Genomic DNA, 17,999 nt, shown 5'->3' with positions numbered 1-17,999 from the left:
AAGACCCTTTTCAAGTGATTAAAACATGACAATTACAAACTGTATTTCCTCACATTTCACATCAACAGAGATCATTTCAGATGTCCGTTTCCCCAGCTCGTTCTCAGCTGTACAGTTATACTCTCCGGAGTCAGAAACCTGGATGGAGTTGAAGACAAGCTTTCGTTCTTTAGTGAGTGGATGACGTTTCTGATTTCCATCGTTCTTGTACCAGGTGTAGTTAGCTGCTGGGTTAGCATCACTGCTACAGGTCAGAGTCACTGAACTGCCCCCCATGATTTCATCAGAAGGACTCACTGACACAACGGGAATATTTAGAGCATCTAGAGCAAAAATCAACAATTCTGTGAGGCAAATGTCAGGTGCAATGTGCGTAGAAGTTGATGTTAATTACACCGTGGAGCGAACTCACATAGCAAAGGAGAGCTGTAATTCTCGTGTCCTTTCAAAGCACAAGAGATGATGTCTCCAGGATAAAACTGGTCTTTATATAAAGGTCTGTCCTCTTTGATGATTTTATCGTTGTTCTTGAACCAGACGTAGGAAACACCAGCTGGACTGCAGCCGCTGTGACACTTCAGCTCTGCATAGGTGTAAGACTGGTGGACTGTTGATGTGATCACCTGCACCTGCAGAGCTGGATATATGTTTAACATTAAACATCAAATGTGATAACCTTTAAGGTTGTAAGTGACAAACTTTCAGACATCAGAAATAACAAATATAAATCTAGTCTTATGATATATACCACAAACAGAACTGGTTATGAAGGTTAGCTAGGAGAATCATTCAAACGGTTGTTATGGTTTAATATAAACTTTAGTTGTAAGCATTTCTTTATACTACTTTGCCAAGTGTTCACATTAAATCTTGAGGAGCTCTGGTATGAGCCAATCATGAGAACTTTTGTTTTGCAAACATTCTTTATTTTACAAATGTTATAATAAGTAAATGAACAAGCTTGTGACTATTTCACTGTAGATAGCATGCTTTAAGTATATTTAGATGTTAATACATTGAATAGCTATTTGCTAACCAAATAGCTATGCTAATAGCTTTCTTACTTTTATTCAAGAAACAAATGGATGTTACCTGTAACAGAAATTTTTACAATGTGGTGTTACTATTTTGTCTTAAATACTGTACATAACTGGATTATTCTTCCTCTGATTAATTGAGATAATTTTCCTAATAATCTACAGTGAGCTCTTATTTCAAATACACACTTAGCCAAAGCATTGTTATTAAAGCCTGGTAACCCAAAGGCTATCTTTATGTTCAATTGCATATTTACACAACATTTGTTGACATTTAACACTAGAACCGCCAACGGATACATTTTACCCGCAGCTCTTTTTTGACTGTATGTAACTTTTTTTCAATAAAATATTAAAGTCTCCCAGTTCGTGACTTTTCCTGAAAGTGTGTTATGTAGCACCCTCTGTTGTTAAACATTGTCAATATGAAGTCAGATTGAAAAAATGGCCACATTTCTTTCCCTTTATGCCTATATCTGCCAGCAGGTAATTTAACAATAAAAAGAAAATATATATATATATTAAAAATAGTAAAATAAAATGTACCTCATAGAAAATGCAGCGTAAACATGACGTGTTGCTATAGCAACGCCTTTTGTCTACCGCGGTTCCTTATATATATATATTTATAGAGAGAGAGAGAGAGAGAGAGAGAGATAGATGGATAGATATATAGATAGAAAGATAGATATATATTTTGAGAGAGAGCAGTGGCGAGCTGTCAGGGCCCTCTAGGCCAGTGGTTCCCAACCTTTTTTCCAAAGAGCCCCCCCAAATGACTCCTGTTGGAAGTTGCGCCCCCTCCACACACACACACACACACAAGGGGGGGGGGGTTAATTAAAGTTTAAAAGTCTGCTATAGCTATAGCAACTCCAACAATTGGCCTAGCAACAGCTTAGCAACCCCATAGTTTTGTTATGAAAATGTATCTATATATATTTATACACATTCTCGCGAGATCTATCAGGGGTCGTTGTAAGTTAAAGTGCAAACTGTTACTTGGCCAATGTTGTTATAATTCTCAGTATGTGTACACAGATCGAAAATGGAAAGATTTCTCACAAGTCAGCGTAAACGACCGCGATCTCCAACGGAGCCGGTCCAACCCTGTGTGTGTGTGTGTGTGTGTGTGTGTGTGTGTGTGTGTGTGTGTGTGTGTGTGTGTGTGTGTGTGTGTGTGTGTGTGTGTGTGTGTGTGTGTGTGTGTGTGTGTGTGTGTGTGTGTGTGTGTGTGTGTGTGTGTGTGTGTGTGTGTGTGTGTGTGTGTGTGTGTGTGTGTGTGTTTCTGTCTGTCTGTCTGTCTGTCTGTCTGTCTGTCTGTCGTGTGGTGATGAGGTTAAATGCCACAGCATGCCAGTTGAAACAGTGAACGATCGCTATTGTGTGCTTACGCTCAGGGTGTAATGGTATTATACAAAAATATTGTAGGAGCACAGAAACAGTGTTCAAATTCTGCTTTTACAAACTTATTTTGGTTGTGCTTACCTTGCAAAGTAATGTTATAAGTGTCAAAGGAATGTTTTAATGTAAATATCAATGATAATATTGTAGCGTGTCCAAGTTAATAGTTATTTCAGTTATCAGATGATGTGCACAGTTTAATACTTTTGTAAAGTTATTTAGAAAATGTTGTTGGCGGGAGTTAGCGAGAGGCCCCCTCTTCCAGGTGTACGTGTGCGTTTTCCGGTGTGTGTGTGTGTGGAGGGAGTACGAGACGGTAGGAGTTGTGTTCGAGTGTGGGGAAAAGTCATAATGAGTGTTATACTAATGATTGGTTCTGTAAGGCGTGGCTGTGGCCGTCAATACCAGAAAATAAAGAGAACATTTTTGACATTGAAGGCTCGTGATCTGTGATCTTGAATAGCGGTGAACGCTACAATATGAACAGGCTCGTGCTTGGCCCACTGGTATTGTTTGTTTATTTATTTTGAAAATCAATGTCCATGATCTTGGATGACTGAGCTCGCGTTGAGGACGTAATGCAGGTGTGCAGGTTGTCACTACCCGATCTGCCGACATTGCCCTATCTGCAGTGCGCATGTGCGAGATGGTCCGCCATATTGGAGAACTCTGTACGGCAACCCAAGTAGGACACTTGACACAGTGGCTTTTGGCAAAGCAAAAAAAGAAAACTCGAGAGAGATGAGTTATTGTTATTACAACGTGACTTCACTGTTATTTAACAACTCTTTTTATTGGGTTATTTGGGTTAAGTACATTGTCAGAATAAGTTAGAAATGGATTTAACTTCTGTTAGACAGCTATATGCCATACATTTTTGCATACATTCACAGTAAATATTTATTCAGTATGATAGCTGTCTAACAGAAGTTAAATCAATTTCTCACTTATTCTGACAATGTACTTAACCCCAAATAAAAGAACCCAATACAAAGAGTTAATAATAGTGAAGTCACTGTGTCAAGTGTCCTACTTGGGTTGCCGTACGGAGTTGTCCAATATGGCGGACCATCTCGCACATGTGCACTGCAAATAGGGCAGGGCGGCAGATCGGGCAGTGACACAGGTTACGTGCCAGTTGAATACAGATGGACACTTGGAATGAGAGAAGTAGTCTGCGTCGTCTGTTTATGTAGACAATTATATGTCCAGAGAACAGAACATTACATATATATCAATAGATAGTTATAGATAGATAGAGAGAGACAGAGAGATTTGTACCTAAACAAAACACAAGTCTAAGTAACACCAAGCGTTTAAATCAGCACTGGTAGCGATATTTTATACTTCATGCTATCTGCACAAACGATACCATATGAAAAGCTGAGAGTCCACATATTCTATTGGTAGGCTATAAGTTTCATCCCTGTGTGATCAAAACTCACTGTTCTACATGATAAATAAAAGAACATTGTACCTTGAAAATCAATAGCAGGTAGATTTAACCTGTTGGCGGTTTTAGGTATACAGCGACTTCTGGCGGTTCTAGTGTTAAAACCATGGTAAAAGGCAATAGCTATAAAACCCTACAACCAAATTCTTAAGAAAGTGGTACAAAAGTTGTAGTTATTTTAATGAAGCTTCTGCTGTGAACATCAGTGTGTTGATCAGTACCTGTAACAGTCAGACTTGTTCCAGGTAAATCACTCCCCCATTCAAAGCTTGATATTTTGAATTTGAAGCGATACTGGGCTGAATCTGAGTCTCCCAGGTCAGAGATCCTCAGAGTGGAGTGTCCTCTCTCTGTTTTAAGGATCTGAACACGACCGGCATACTGGGAGTCTTCACTAAGGTCCTCAGGTTGAGAGGGATTCTGTCCCTGATGACTACGCTCAGGTCTGAACCAGAACTTAGAATTAACATATACTTTATAACTGTTGTACGTGCAGGAAATGTCCACTGAGGATCCTTTGGGGGCACAGATGCTTCTCTCAGTGTAAATTACTCTGTTACAGGTTTGATCTCTGACACCTGAAAAACAAAACAATTAAAAATGTTCTTCGTGAATTTGTTTTGGCAAAAAAAACGTTCGTTTAGGGCACATTCAAACAATGGCAAACAGAACTGTGTGCACAATTTTTTTAAATAAACATGCTGTAATCACTGTAAAGCCGACTGAGGTGATTTTGAGATTGTTGATATTGGGTTATATACTGTACAAATATTTGGTTGGTTGTTTCAGAATAAAGTAACATTTAAATGTGTCATAAAAAGTATGTCACATAGAAGTCAATCAAATCATGTTACAATATTCCATAGAAAACCTCATAAAAAGTCACAGTACAGTTTGCCATAAAAAACGATTCTCCTGAACTTTCTCCTGAGTCTCAGCTATTTCTGATGAACAGCTACTACTGAATTAAAAGCTTTGAAGGTAAAGTGCAATAACCTACAAGCTCCACCAGAGGGCCAGAGGGAAACACTCACACACTGGAAGCGAGGGGAAATCCTCATGTCCTCGCACAGCGCAGGAGTAGCTGGATGCAAAACCATAGTAGACTGAACATGAAGAGAATGGTTTATTTGCCATTTTCAGCCCATTCGCATACCAGATGTAGGAAGAACCATGTGGTAGGCGACAACTGGTGTAACACTGGAGCTTAGACAATTCATATGAATTCACCTGCACCTTCACCTTCAGATCAGGATCTTGAGGATACAAAAAGTGTTTGTTATTTATCAAATACCCAAATCAAGGTTACAAAGTCTAAAATCAGACAAACCTTAATGAATAGAGAGTTGTAAATGACAATCTACATTATAACAGCTACCTTCCACATTAACTACTGGTATGCTGTATATAACATCAGTGAGTGTTGATCAGTACCTGTGACAGTCAGAGTTGTTCCAGGTAAATCACTCCCCCATTCAAAGCTTGGTGTTTTGAATTTGAAGAGATACTGAGCTGAATCTGAGTCTCTCAGGTCAGGGATCCTCAGAGTGGAGTGTCCTCTCTCTGTCTCAAGGATCTGAACACGACCTGCATACTGGGAGTCTTCACGAAGGTCCTCAGGTTGAGAGGGATTCTGCCACTGATGACTACGCTCAGGACTGAACCAGAATCCATCAATGATAGATTCATAACTGCTGTACATGCAGGAAATGTCCACTGATGATCCTTTGAAGGCACAGATGCTCCTGTCAGTGTGAATCACTCTGTTGCAGTTTTGACCTTCAACACCTGAAAGATAAAATATTTGTTAAACTGAGCTGATACAACTCACTCTCTCACAGCTGTAATACAGAGCAGGTTGTTGAGTTACTTAAAGCAGAAGTGATCCTGGAGAGCGAGGGGCCAAAAATAAAAACCTAATATAAAAAGGGGAAGTGGGTTTATTGATATTCAAAGTACTTGCAATCATTGTGCAATGGCGTTCTGTTAGTGAAAGACTTTGGAGTAAACTCACACTGTGAAGGAGACGGGAAATCCTCATGTCCTTTAAGAGCGCAGGAAAAGCTGTCAGCTGAATATAAATTGACTAAAAAAGAAGAAGAGGTTTCTGCCCGAACTTTCTGTCCGTTCTTGTACCAGATGTAGGAAGGACCATGAGGTAAAAGACATCTGCTGTGACACTGAAGCTCTGCTTTGGAAATACTCTGGTGGATCATTGTTGCCATGACCTTGACCAGTAGATCTGGATCTGAGAAGGAAACAAAAAGTTAAATAATGATGATTTATATTCATATAAATACCCCAAAGCATTCACAGCATCTACAATGGGTGTTTGTTTCACCCCATGGTTCATTAGATAGTATCTATTGAATACAATAGAGACATTATCAACCAAAAACATACACACACACACACACACACACACACACACACACACACACACACACACACACACACACACACACACACACACACACACACACACACACACACACACACACACACACACACACACACACACACACACACACACACACACACACACACACACACACACACACAGCAGGATTAGGTTGGAAAACTTATATTGCAGGAAATATCACACCAAGTTATTTATCAAACATTCACAGCACAGTACACATTTCACATTTATATACAAACAAGTTACCTGTGACAGACAAAGTGACTCCAGGTGAACCACTATATTTTCCTCCAGCTTGGTTTGTTTCGATCATGAACCTGTACTCAGCTGAGTCGCTCTCTGTCAGGTTTCTGATTCTCAGAGTGCATCTGTTGTATTCACAGAGATCTTCTACACGACCTGCATACTCTGAGACTGTGAACAGATCTACAGGTTCACCATCTTTCTTCTGAGTGAACCAGAAGGTTTTCTGTAGTGTGTTTTCATGGCCATATATTCTGGGTGGGTATGTGTAGCTGCATCTTATTTCCACTGTTGATCCTTTCACTGCACAGATCTCAGTAGAAGAGTAAGTCACTCCCCAGCCACGTTGACCCTGAACCCCTGAAACACAGAGCACATCAGAAACTAATTCAATGCTTAGTTAATATCAGTAAATTAGACAAAGTGGATCAAATTACTGATGTGATTTTGGGCAATGGAAACATAGACAAGCTTAAAATGACCCAACTATCAGCAGCCATTATCAACAACACTTCCTGATAATGCGTCTTTCTAACTATGCCTAAACTAGAATATAGAATACAAGTTTGTATTATATTTGATCCGTTTTGGGTACATGGGAATTTAATTGAATTGATGTATTTAAAACAAGGGACAGTGTACATTAATCAACATATTAAAAACATGTACTGTAAAAGTACTCAAATTAGCCAAAAGGCTAGTTTTCATCGATAGTCCCTTTGCCAGATGGTGATAGACATCCTAAAAGCAATAATAAAAATACCACAACATTGTTATACCATTGTACATATGTACAATATATGACATCACTGAATACAGATAAGAGCAAGTCATGATAATATATATAACATTTACAATACACACTCATACACACACCTACACCCACACATCAGTGCTGACACTGTTGGTTTTCAATGCGCCACTTTTTGAATAGTCAACAAACTGTATAAAACGTGCATTTTGTGTCAAACCATTTATAGAAACACATAAAGAGCATACCAACATATAGAGACACACTGTCAAAGGACCTGAAATGATATACAAGTACAACAGCCGATTGAAAATAAAATAAACAACTATCTATGTATAATATATATCTCTTTGAAGTGCTTTGAATAAGTATGGTAAAGGTTGTAAAATGTTAATGTGGATATACATTACCTGGCATACAGAGAAGGAAGACAAAAAATCCACTCGCTGTTAAAATCATAGCGGCTCCTCTCGTCTCCGTGTGGCTATGAAATAAAGAAGATTGACAAGAAAAAAGTTCTACATAAACTTAAAGGAAGTTCTCTTGAGCCTTAACGTCCTTCTTTGAGCTTGAGAGTGAAAAGGAGACTGAAAGCAGGTTCAAAATACCCCTTCCTTCCTCTTTACATTATTTAAATACACAGCTTGTTTGCAAAAGGGGTGTTGTGGCCAAACAAAACCTTTCTAAAGACCACCTCTCTTAGTTCTCATGTCTTCCTTTTGAGTAAAAGAAAACTAAACCAATGGTCTGTCAGGTCATCTCAGCAGTGAACAAACTAACTATACTACTATCATTCACAAAGAGACAAGGCAAAGTTTGCAATATTACTTTTCCCATTAAAGAAACTGCATCAACATCACGACACAAAAGATGCATTCTTTTATAATGTCTGCCATAAGTCAATTAGAAAATCTAAAGTAGAAAAGTCCATGAGTCAAAATAATTAAACAGTCTGCACCACAAACTGCAGCTTAACTGAACTACATGTCCCACAATGAGAAGCAGGACTGTGGCTGTGGGTGCAGTTTTGTTTGTCATCCCGTACCCCCATACATGTTTTTCTTTACTGTAATGATATCATAAAAGAAAAGACTAAATAAGACAGCTTCCACAAATTAATAAAACACCAAACAGCTTCATTATTATAGCTTGTATTCAATGGTTTATTTAACAAAACAAATGAGCGCGCCTAACATAACAAGAGCTAAAATATAAAGTATTGTTGACAAAGGTTTTATAAGTACATCATTATATAGCAAAACACATTGGTCTGTATACTCTTCATTTCAAATTGAAAGGTTGTCTCATGTTTTACAAGCTAATAAGTTAATAAGTTAATAAGTTAGTTAAATTGTTATCCTTTTTGGTAAAATGGAAAGTAAAAACTATTTGGGTGTCTCTTATTCCCTCTGAATAATGACATGGAGGGTCGTATCAATCTACTCCGCGCTTCAACACCAATCCAGAGAACAAATAAAAGGTTTAAGAAGTGTGTCCTTGCTTCTGTACATTTAATTAGGCCATTTAATATACATACATTATGTTTACAATAAAAGGCATTAAATAAGCTACATAGTCATTAGAGCCAATGCTCAAACACCACAACAAGCTAAAGTCACATATCTTCTCAGAAAGAAGCCAATAGGAGCCAAGTGTTCCATAAGGATGTCACTATGTTAAGGAAGTAAACAAAGGAGGACAATGGAGAAACTCCCTCTGGAGGGAACATAGGGATGTTAGCCTTTGCAGACCATTTACATGCACACAAACCTATAGAACACACTACAGTGAAGGGAAAACCCAATAGGGTCCCTTTAATACAAATGATTGGCAGTAGATTCCTACTGTGTCCTGGTTTTGTTGATTGTGCTGTACAATGCAGTTGAGTCCTCCGTGGCAGACATCTGACTTCTGTTTTTCAAAGAGAAACATTTATTTAGAAGTTTTGCAGATTATATATTGAACAAATGGCCAAACAGTGGTTGCAAAACACGTAAAATCACATCAGGCAAATGCAAAAGTGAGCAGGTGTTGATTTTATTCCAAGTAATGTCAACGTTAAACTCAGGGTAATGTTCCTGTGAGAGTATCTACTCACCTCGGGGCAGCGCTGTTAAATTTGACCTCAGCGTACACAACACTATCCTCGATGTTGGAGGAGAGAGGATCTGCCTGGTTTTTGGAGAACTGGACATTGGCATAGAGAAGCTCCTCCTGAGGACTCTGAAGGGCAGATATTGCATAGACAAGATTACCTTAAATGGGTAAGGGTCTGTGTTGCAAGGGTATATGTGAAGGTTAACCTGTTAAGTCTGGAGCCTTTCTTTCAGGCCTCAGGTTCGTAAATAACATGCCCAGAACAAATGACTATATCTGTCACACTCCTAAATTCACATAACGGTTGTATTTTTGTAGGTTTGGGTGTTTTTGCTGTTTTCCATGTCATGTTTTCCTCTGGGTTATTGTCTGGTCCTTTTCCCTGTGTTTTTCCTCCTGTCGTTAGTCTCCCTGGTGTGTCTAGTTATCTGATTGTGTTCATCTGTTGCCCTTGTGTTTCTCCTCCCCTGCCCGGCTGTTTCTTGTGATTACCCCTCCCTGTATTTAGTCTTGTCTCTTCCTGTGTTCAGGGTTGGTGCTTCTTTTGTATGTTACCCAGTTCACCGAAGAGTGTTTTGTTTGTCCAAGTTTATTTAAAGTCCTTGAAATAAAGGTATTGTCAAGTGTTATCTGCGTTTGGGTCCTACCTGCTTCACTCTGCGTAACAGAAAGCACCAACCAAGAAATGGACCCAGCGGATTTTCATGAGTTTGAGTTGGATCTGTTCGATCTAGACTTTTCTCTACAATGTTATCATGCGGATTATCAAGTGGAAAGGAACTTCTTCTAGAAAGGACAAAGAGGCTATTCTCAAGAAGGCACGAATGGAGGTGGCCGAAATGCCTTGGTTGAGGAGTTCGTTGCCGGAGTGGTTACAGCTTTTCACAAGTTGTCCTGAGGACTGGTCCGACGCTTCTGACCCTTTCCTCGGATCCGACTACGGTCCTGTTGGAGGTCCACGGAGTCTCCAAAGAGCCTCTAAGAGACGCAGGGCCAGGATTCCAGCCCGTGCTCCAACAGTCATGATCCCGGTGTGGGATTCCCGGCCTGCTAGCCCCAGGCATGCTAGCTCCCTGTCTCCCAATTCCCAACCTGGCACCATACGCCTCGGTGGGTTCCGTCTGAAGTCAACCCATCCTTCTGCCCCAGTTCCTGCTCCTGTCCAGGAGTCGTATGCTGGAACTTGTCTGGCTTATGGAGGTCCACGGAGTCTTCAGGTGGCTGCTAAGAGAAGGAGTCGAAAGGCCAAGCTAGCAGCCCGAGCCCCAAGAGCCATGGCTCCAGCCCCAGTACAGGCCCCAGCAGCCATGGCTCCATGCTCCAGTATCGGCCCACACAGCCATGGTTTCGTGCTCCAGTACCATCCCACACAGCCATGGTCCCGTGTTCCGGGTCCGTGCCCAGCAGCCATGATTCTGGCTACGGAACCGGCCCACACAGCCATGGTTCCGGCCCCAGTTCCGGCCCCAGCAGCCATGGTTCTGGCTCCAGTACCGGCCCCAGTACCCATGGTCCCGACTCCAGTTTCGGCTCCAGGACTGGCTTACCGGCCAACGCCAGCTCCCCGAGTCCTGTCGGAGTACCGGCCAATGCCAGCTCCCCGAGTCCTGTCAGCATACCGGCCGACTCCAGCTCCTCGTCTCCAGTTGGCTGTTATGCCGACGCCAGCTCCCCGAGTCCTGTCGGCGTACCGGCCGACTCCAGCACCTCGTCTCCTGTTGGCTCTCCAGCCGACTCCAGCCCCTCGTGTTCTGTTGGCAAACCAACCGTCTCAAGTCTCCTCTCCAATTCCCTCTCAAGTTTCCTCTCAAGCTACCTCTCTAGTCCCCTCTCGAGTCCCCTCTCGAGTCGCCTTTCAAGACACTTCTCAAGTATCCTCTCAAGACACTTCTCAAGTATCCTCTCGAGTTCCCTCTCAAGTCCCCTCTCAAATCCCCTCTCGAGTCCCCTCTCGAGTCGCCTTTCAAGACACTTCTCAAGTATCCTCTCAAGACACTTCTCAAGTATCCTCTCGAGTTCCCTCTCAAGTCCCCTCTCAAATCCCCTCTCCTGTCTCCTCTCAAGTTCCTACCTGAGTCCCCTCTCAAGTATCCTCTCGAGTTCCCTCTCGAGTCTCCTCTCAAGTCCCCTCTCAAGTCTCCTCTCGAGTTCCCTCTCAAGTATCCTCTCGAGTTCCCTCTCGAGTCTCCTCTCGAGTTCCCTCTCGAGTCCCCTCTCGATTCGATTCTCCTCTCGAGTCCCCTCTCGATTCTCCTCTCGAGTCCCCTCTCGAGTCTCCTCTCGAATTCCCTCTCGAGCCCTCTCTCGAGTTCCCTCTCGAGTTCCCTCTCGAGTCTTTTTTTGAGTCCCCTCTCAAGTCTCCTCTCGAGTCCCCTCTCGAGTCTCTTCTCGAGTCCCCTCTCAAGTCTCCTCTCAAGTCTCCTCTCAAGTTCTTACCTGAGTCCCCTCTCAAGTCACCTCTCAAGTCTCCTCTCGAGTTCCCTCTCAAGTATCCTCCCATGTTCCCTCTCAAGTCCCCTCTCAAGTCTCCTCTCAAGTTCCTACCCGAGTCCCCTCTCAAGTCACCTCTCAAGTCTCCTCTCGAGTTCCCTCTCAAGTATCCTTTCGAGTTCCCTCTCAAGTCTCCTTTCGAGTTCCCTCTCGAGTCTCCTCTCGAGTCCCTTCTCAAGTCGCCTCTCAAGTCTCCATTCAAGTTCCCTCTCAAGTCATCTCTCAAGTCAACTCTCAAGTTCCTTCTCAAGTCTCCTCTCGAGTTCCCTCTCAAGCCCTCTCTCGAGTTCCCTCTCGAGTTCCCTCTCGAGTCCATTCTCAAGTCACCTCTCGAGTTCCCTCTCAAGCCCTCTCTCAAGTCCCCTCTCAAGTCTCCGTTCAAGTTCCCTCTAAAGATCCCACTCAAGTCCACTCTCAATTCACCTCTCGAGTTCCCTCTCAAGCCCTCTCTCAAGTCCCCTCTCAAGTCTCCGTTCAAGTTCCCTCAAATATCCCTCTCAAGTCAACTCTCAAGTCAACTCTCAAGTCACCTCTCAAGTCACCTCTCAAGTCATCTCTCGAGTTCCCTCTCAAGCCCTATCTCTCGAGTCTCCTCTCGAGTCCCTTCTCAAGACTCCTCTCGAGTCTCCGTTCAAGTTCCCTCTCGAGATCCCTCTCAAGTCACCTCTCAAGTCAACTCTCAAATTTCCTCTGGAGTTCCCTCTCAAGCCCTCTCTCGAGTTCTCACTCAAGTCCCTACTCAAGTGCCGTTGGAGGTTCCGCTGGGGGTTCTGCCAACCCCATGTCCTGTGCCGTTGGAGGTTCCGCTGGGGGTCCTGCCAACCCTATGTCCTGTGCCGTTGGAGGTCCTGCAGACTACTCTTCTGCCGGGGGTCCTGCCAACCCCATGTCTTGTCCCGTTGGAGGTCCCGCAGACTGCTCTTCTGCCGGGGGTCCTGCCAACCCCATGTCCTGTGGCGTTGGAGGTCCAGCAGACACTCTTCTGCCGGGGGGCCTGCCAACCCCATGTCCTGTGACGTTGGAGGTCCCACAGACTACTCTTCTGCCGGGGGTCCTGCCAACCCTATGTCCCGTGCCGTTGGAGGTTCCGCCGACTGCTCTCCTGCCGGTCCTGTGTCCTCTTCCGTGGCGGATCTTGCCGACACCGGCTCCTGCCTGGCCTCCGGAACTCTGTCTTGCCCCCGGGCCATCCGCCCGAGACCCCCTCCTTGAACTCTGCCTTGCCCCCGGGCCGTCCGCCCGAGACCCCCTCCTCGAACTCTGCCTTGCCCCCGAGCCGTCCGCCCGAGACCCCCTCCTCGAACTCTGCCTTGCCCCCGGGCCGTCCGCCCGAGTTCCCCACCTTGGTCTCTGCCTTGCTCCCGGGCCGTCCGCCCGAGACCCGTCCTCCAGACCCCTTCCACCCACCCTGCTGGACTTTGTTTTTTGGGACGTCTGGGATCCGTCCCTTGAGGGGGGGGTTATGTCACACTCCTAAGTTCATGTCATGGTTGTAGCTTTGTAGGTTTGGGTGTTTTTGCTGTTTTCCATGTCATGTTTTCCTCCTGGTTTATTGTCTGGTCCTTCTCCCTGTGTTTTTCCTCCTGTCGTTAGTTTCCCTGGTGTGTCTAGTTATCTGATTGTGTTCATCTGTGGCCCTTGTGTTTCTCCTCCCCTGCCCGGCTGTTTCTCGTCTTGTGATTACCCCTCCCTGTATTTAGTCTTGTCTCTTCCTGTGTTCAGGGTTGGTGCTTCTTTTGTATGTGAACCAGTTCACCGAAGGGTGTTTTGTTTGTCCAAGTTTATTTAAAGTCCTTGAACTAAAGGTATCGTCAAGTGTAATCTACGTTTGGGCCCTACCTACTTCACTCTGCGTAACAATATCTTCACTTCTAAAAGGGGTAAATTAATACTTTTTTTTCTCAAAGCAATGATACACCTGTGAGTTGGCTTTAGAACTGTCAGAATCAATATAGGTGTTTTTATTTTAAAGTAAATTCAGATTGAACATAGTAAACAATTTAAATTATATTTTCCATCTAAAAGAAAAACCCATTACTTATAGTGAAAACCACCCTTGAATGATGGGATTATAGACTAAAAGCTTTAGGAATCCAAACTATATCATATAATAACCCTGTATCAAGATTGATGCAACAAAAGTGACATTTGACCTTTTTAGAGGTCAAATGTGGGTGTATTTTTCATATGTCTGGAACCCATTGGTCGACTGATTGACACCACTTTTTAACCGTTAGAGCCAATAGAATCAAGGAGGGGCTCCTAAATCAACCTAAACATTAACAATGAGGAGTGAGAGTGATGTGCACGCAGTTTTCCCAAAACTGAAAGCTCCGTTACACTCTATATGAAAAATAGGTTTATTGCCATAAATGTTATGATGGATTATCAGTAATCATTTCAAAGTGACACAGACAAATTGGATTAACCTTCAGCAGCATAAGAATATGCCTTTTACTGACCTTGAACACAACTTCTGATCAGAAAACAGCTTTTTTTCGCTAAACCTCACCAAATGAAACTTGTTTTGCATCAATCTTGATACAGGGTACTTATATGTTATAGTGTGGATTCCTAAAGCTTTTAGTCTACCATCCCATCATTCAAGGGTGGTTTTCACTATAAGTAATGTTTTTTAAACTATCACTTTTATTTTTTTACTATGTTCAATCTGAATTTACTTTAAGATAAAAAAATTCTATATTGATTCTGACTTTTCTACATCCAACTCACGGTTTTATCATTGCTTTGAGAAAAAAGATCATTAATTTACCCCTTTTTAGAAGTGAAGATATAATCATTTGTTCTGGGAATGTCATTTTCGAGCCTGAGGCCTGAAAAACAGGCTCCGGGCTTAAATGGTTAAGAATACCCAAAGGGTTTGGATCTGTGTTGCGAGGGAATATGTGAAGGTTAAGAATCCCCAATGTTCCCCAAAACAATCTTGAACTTTACTTGAAGCTCTGTCTTCGAGCGGCAGTAGCTCAGTGTGTAGGCCTGGGAAAGGAACAATTGCTGATTCAAGTCCTGATTGGACCAAAAAAAAAATGTAGACTCGTGCCAGTTTACCCTCTGGGACTCTTTTACTTTTAATGCATCTTTTAAGACATAAAGAGCTTTTGTGTATTCCAGCCATAATATAAAATAAGAGAAGACTTTATATATCAAACATCTACAGGAAACATAGAGGGTCACAAGTAATGGAAATATTACCAGTAATCAGTAGTGCAAAAAAAATTATAAAAAATAACTGAACTGTTGAAACCTTATTTGCTTTTGTTGATTATTATTCTTTCTCACCTGTTTGCTGTGTGGCTCTCCAGGCTCAGATGATCGCTTGACAGCTTTCTTCTTCCTGGTTAAAATAATTCAACAATAACGTTTTAGCAATGTGCTAAACTGATTAATGAAAACAATATTTTTTATGTTACTTTTATTGGTCATTAGCCGCTTTCATACCAAGTATTTTGCCGTACTTAGTTCCCAGCACTTAGTTCCCCCATGTAACTAAGAGCAGATCGCGTTCACACCGGAATAAGTTCCCTGAGGGAAGATTACGCAAATGAAGCCGCTGACGTCACTTATTCTTCTTCTGCTTTGGGTTTACTGGCAGGCCGCAAACAACTTCACGGCGTATACTGCCACCTGAAGTCCCCGGCCGGAAGTCCCCGGAGTTGGGGACTTCCGAGTAAATCGCCAGAACGCCGACACCTCCTCATCTCCACCGCTCCCATGTTTTTTTTTGTGTTGCCATAAGTTAGTCTCTCTGCGTTGGAGCGCGGGGCTAATGCTAATGCTAATGCCAGCAAATACAATGGCGGCTTCACAAAACTTTTCATAGTTTTACGGGGTGTGGTTTGCAATTCACCCACCCAATCAGAAATTTGAATTTTTTTCTGGCCAGGAAAGTCCCTGCTCTCTAGCAGGGACTGAAAACGGGGTAAAAGTTCTCATGAACTAAGTTCTCTTTTTGGTGTGAACGCAAAAATCCCAGGAACTATCGGAACTAATGTTTAGATCGCGGAAAAGGTAGGACCCAAAAGCAGACTACAAAAAGAGATAAAAAGGTGTAGAAAACGAAAGCAAGCTTTATTTTAAAAGTTGATGGCAAATAACATGGCATAAAACACAACGGTAGCACAAGGAAGATACATTACCAAAAACCTGACCGTGACTGACATGGAGGGAGACAGGAAAGACAAACAATGGACCGACACAGGGAAAGACAAGACTAAATACAGAGAGGGGAAATCACGGGACGAGAAACAGCAGGGTAAGGGAGGCAGAAACAAAAGGGCAACAGGTGAACACAATGAGACAATCAGACACAGGAGGAAAAAAAGAGACAGGAAGAACAGAACATCAAAACAAAACCCATTACCAGACAGACAACACTAAAACCGTGACATAACACCAAGATCGTGACTGAACCCCCTCCTCTAGGAACGGATGTCAGGGAGCCGGGCACAAGGACGGACCGGGTTCGTGGCCGACTGGACCACTGGCGGAATAGGAACCAGTGTTGTCCGGGCAGGAACCCTGGACGGGACATGGGCTGGTGTCAGTGGGACCCCGGACGGAGCAAGAGCTGGTGTTGGCGGAACCCCCAACAGGACAGGATATGGTGTTGGCAGGACCCTCAGCGGAACCCCCAACGACACAGGACATGGAGTTGGCAGGACCCTCAGCGGAACCCCCAACAACACAGGACATGGAGTTGGCAGGACCCTCAGCGGAACCCCCAACGACACAGGACATGGAGTTGGCAGGACCCTCAGCGGAACCCCCAACAACACAGGACATGGAATTGGCAGGACCCTCAGCGGAACCCCCAACGGCACAGGACATGGAGTTGGCAGGACCCCCAATGAAACAGGTGTCGGCTGGACCCCCAACGGCACAGGACATGGAGTTGGCAGGACCCCCGACAAAACAGGTGTCGGCTGGACCCCTAACGGCACAGGATATAGAGTTGGCAGGACCCCCGACAAAACAGGTGTCGGCGGGACCCCCAACAGGACAGGACATAGGGTTGGGACTTGGGAAGGGACTAGAGAAGGGAAATGAGAAGGGATTTGAGAAGGAACTTGGAAAGGGACTTGAGTAAGGACTTGAGAGGGAACTGGAGAAGGGACTCGAGAAGAGACTCGAGAGGTAACTCGAGAAGAGACTCGAGAGGGGACTTGAGAAGGTACTTGAGAGGGGACTCAAGAGGAGACTCAAGAGGGGACTCAAGAAGGGACTTAAGACAGGACTCGAGAGTGAACTTGAGAGGGGGCTCGAGAGGGAACTTGAGAGGTGACTTGAGAGGGCACTCAAGAAGAGACTCGAGAGGGGACCTGAGAAGGAACTTGATAGGAGACTCGAGAGGAGACTTGAGAGGGAACTTGAGAAAGAACTCGAGAGGAGACTTGAGAGGGGACTCGAGAGGGGACTTGAGACTTGAGTTGGCGGCACCGTCAAGTCGACGGAACCCCCGATGAAGAAGGAGCTTGAGTCGGCCTGTACGCCGACAGGACACAGGGGGCTGGCGTCGGCCGGAGAGCCGACAGGACACGGGGGGCTAGCGTCGGCCGGAGCGTCGGCCGGAGAGCCGACAGGACACGGGGGGCTAGCGTCGGCCGGAGAGCCGACAGGACACGGGGGGCTAGCGCCGGCCGGAGAGCCGACAGGACACGGGGGGCTGGCGTCGGCCAGAGAGCCGACAGGACACGAGGGGCTGGCGTCGACCGGAGAGCCGACAGGACACGGGGGGCTGGCGTCGGCCAGAGAGCCGACAGGACACGGGGGGCTGGCCTCGGCCGGAGAGCCGACAGGACACGAGGGGCTGGCGTCGACCGGAGAGCCAACAGATGACGAGGAGCCGGAGTCGGCCGGTACGTCAACAGGACACGGGGTGCCGAAGAGCCAGTACTGGAACTGAAACCGGAGTCGGGACCATGGCTGCTGGGCCCGGTACTTGAGCCAGAACCATGGCTGGAACTGGAGCCGGAACCATGGCTGCTGGGACCGGAACTGGAGCTGGGATCATGGCTGCTGGGACCGGAACAGAAGCCTGGACCATGGCTGTATGGGCCGGTACTGGAGCAGGGACCATGGCTG

The 17,999-nt window shown here is 44.5% G+C and overlaps 1 protein-coding gene across 3 annotated transcripts in view; it reads right to left on the bottom strand.

Annotated features, from left to right (window-relative positions):
* Positions 1 to 17,999, bottom strand: part of LOC307040811 (B-cell receptor CD22-like) — a 31,280-nt gene that overhangs the window by 5,080 nt on the left and 8,201 nt on the right. Inside the window, exons 1-6 of one of the 3 annotated variants that reach the window (XM_079683941.1) lie at positions 5,909 to 6,170; positions 5,329 to 5,682; positions 4,929 to 5,150; positions 4,116 to 4,472; positions 413 to 637; positions 54 to 323 (exon numbers count right to left, since the gene is read on the bottom strand). The exons of 1 other annotated variant lie outside the window; for it this stretch is intronic. In XM_079683941.1, coding sequence (XP_079540067.1) covers positions 54 to 323; positions 413 to 637; positions 4,116 to 4,472; positions 4,929 to 5,150; positions 5,329 to 5,682; positions 5,909 to 6,119 — 1,639 coding nt within the window. In that variant the 5' untranslated portion in view covers positions 6,120 to 6,170. Of the gene's footprint in view, positions 1 to 53; positions 324 to 412; positions 638 to 4,115; positions 4,473 to 4,928; positions 5,151 to 5,328; positions 5,683 to 5,908; positions 6,171 to 8,449; positions 9,222 to 9,408; positions 9,534 to 15,197; positions 15,253 to 17,999 lie in introns of those variants that run through there. One more of the 3 variants, XM_079683939.1, reaches the window with a different exon arrangement.

This window comes from Notothenia rossii (genome assembly GCF_949606895.1).
Source record: "Notothenia rossii genome assembly, chromosome: 1".
Taxonomy (NCBI): domain Eukaryota; kingdom Metazoa; phylum Chordata; class Actinopteri; order Perciformes; family Nototheniidae; genus Notothenia; species Notothenia rossii.
This window is presented reverse-complemented; position numbering and strand designations above follow the sequence as displayed.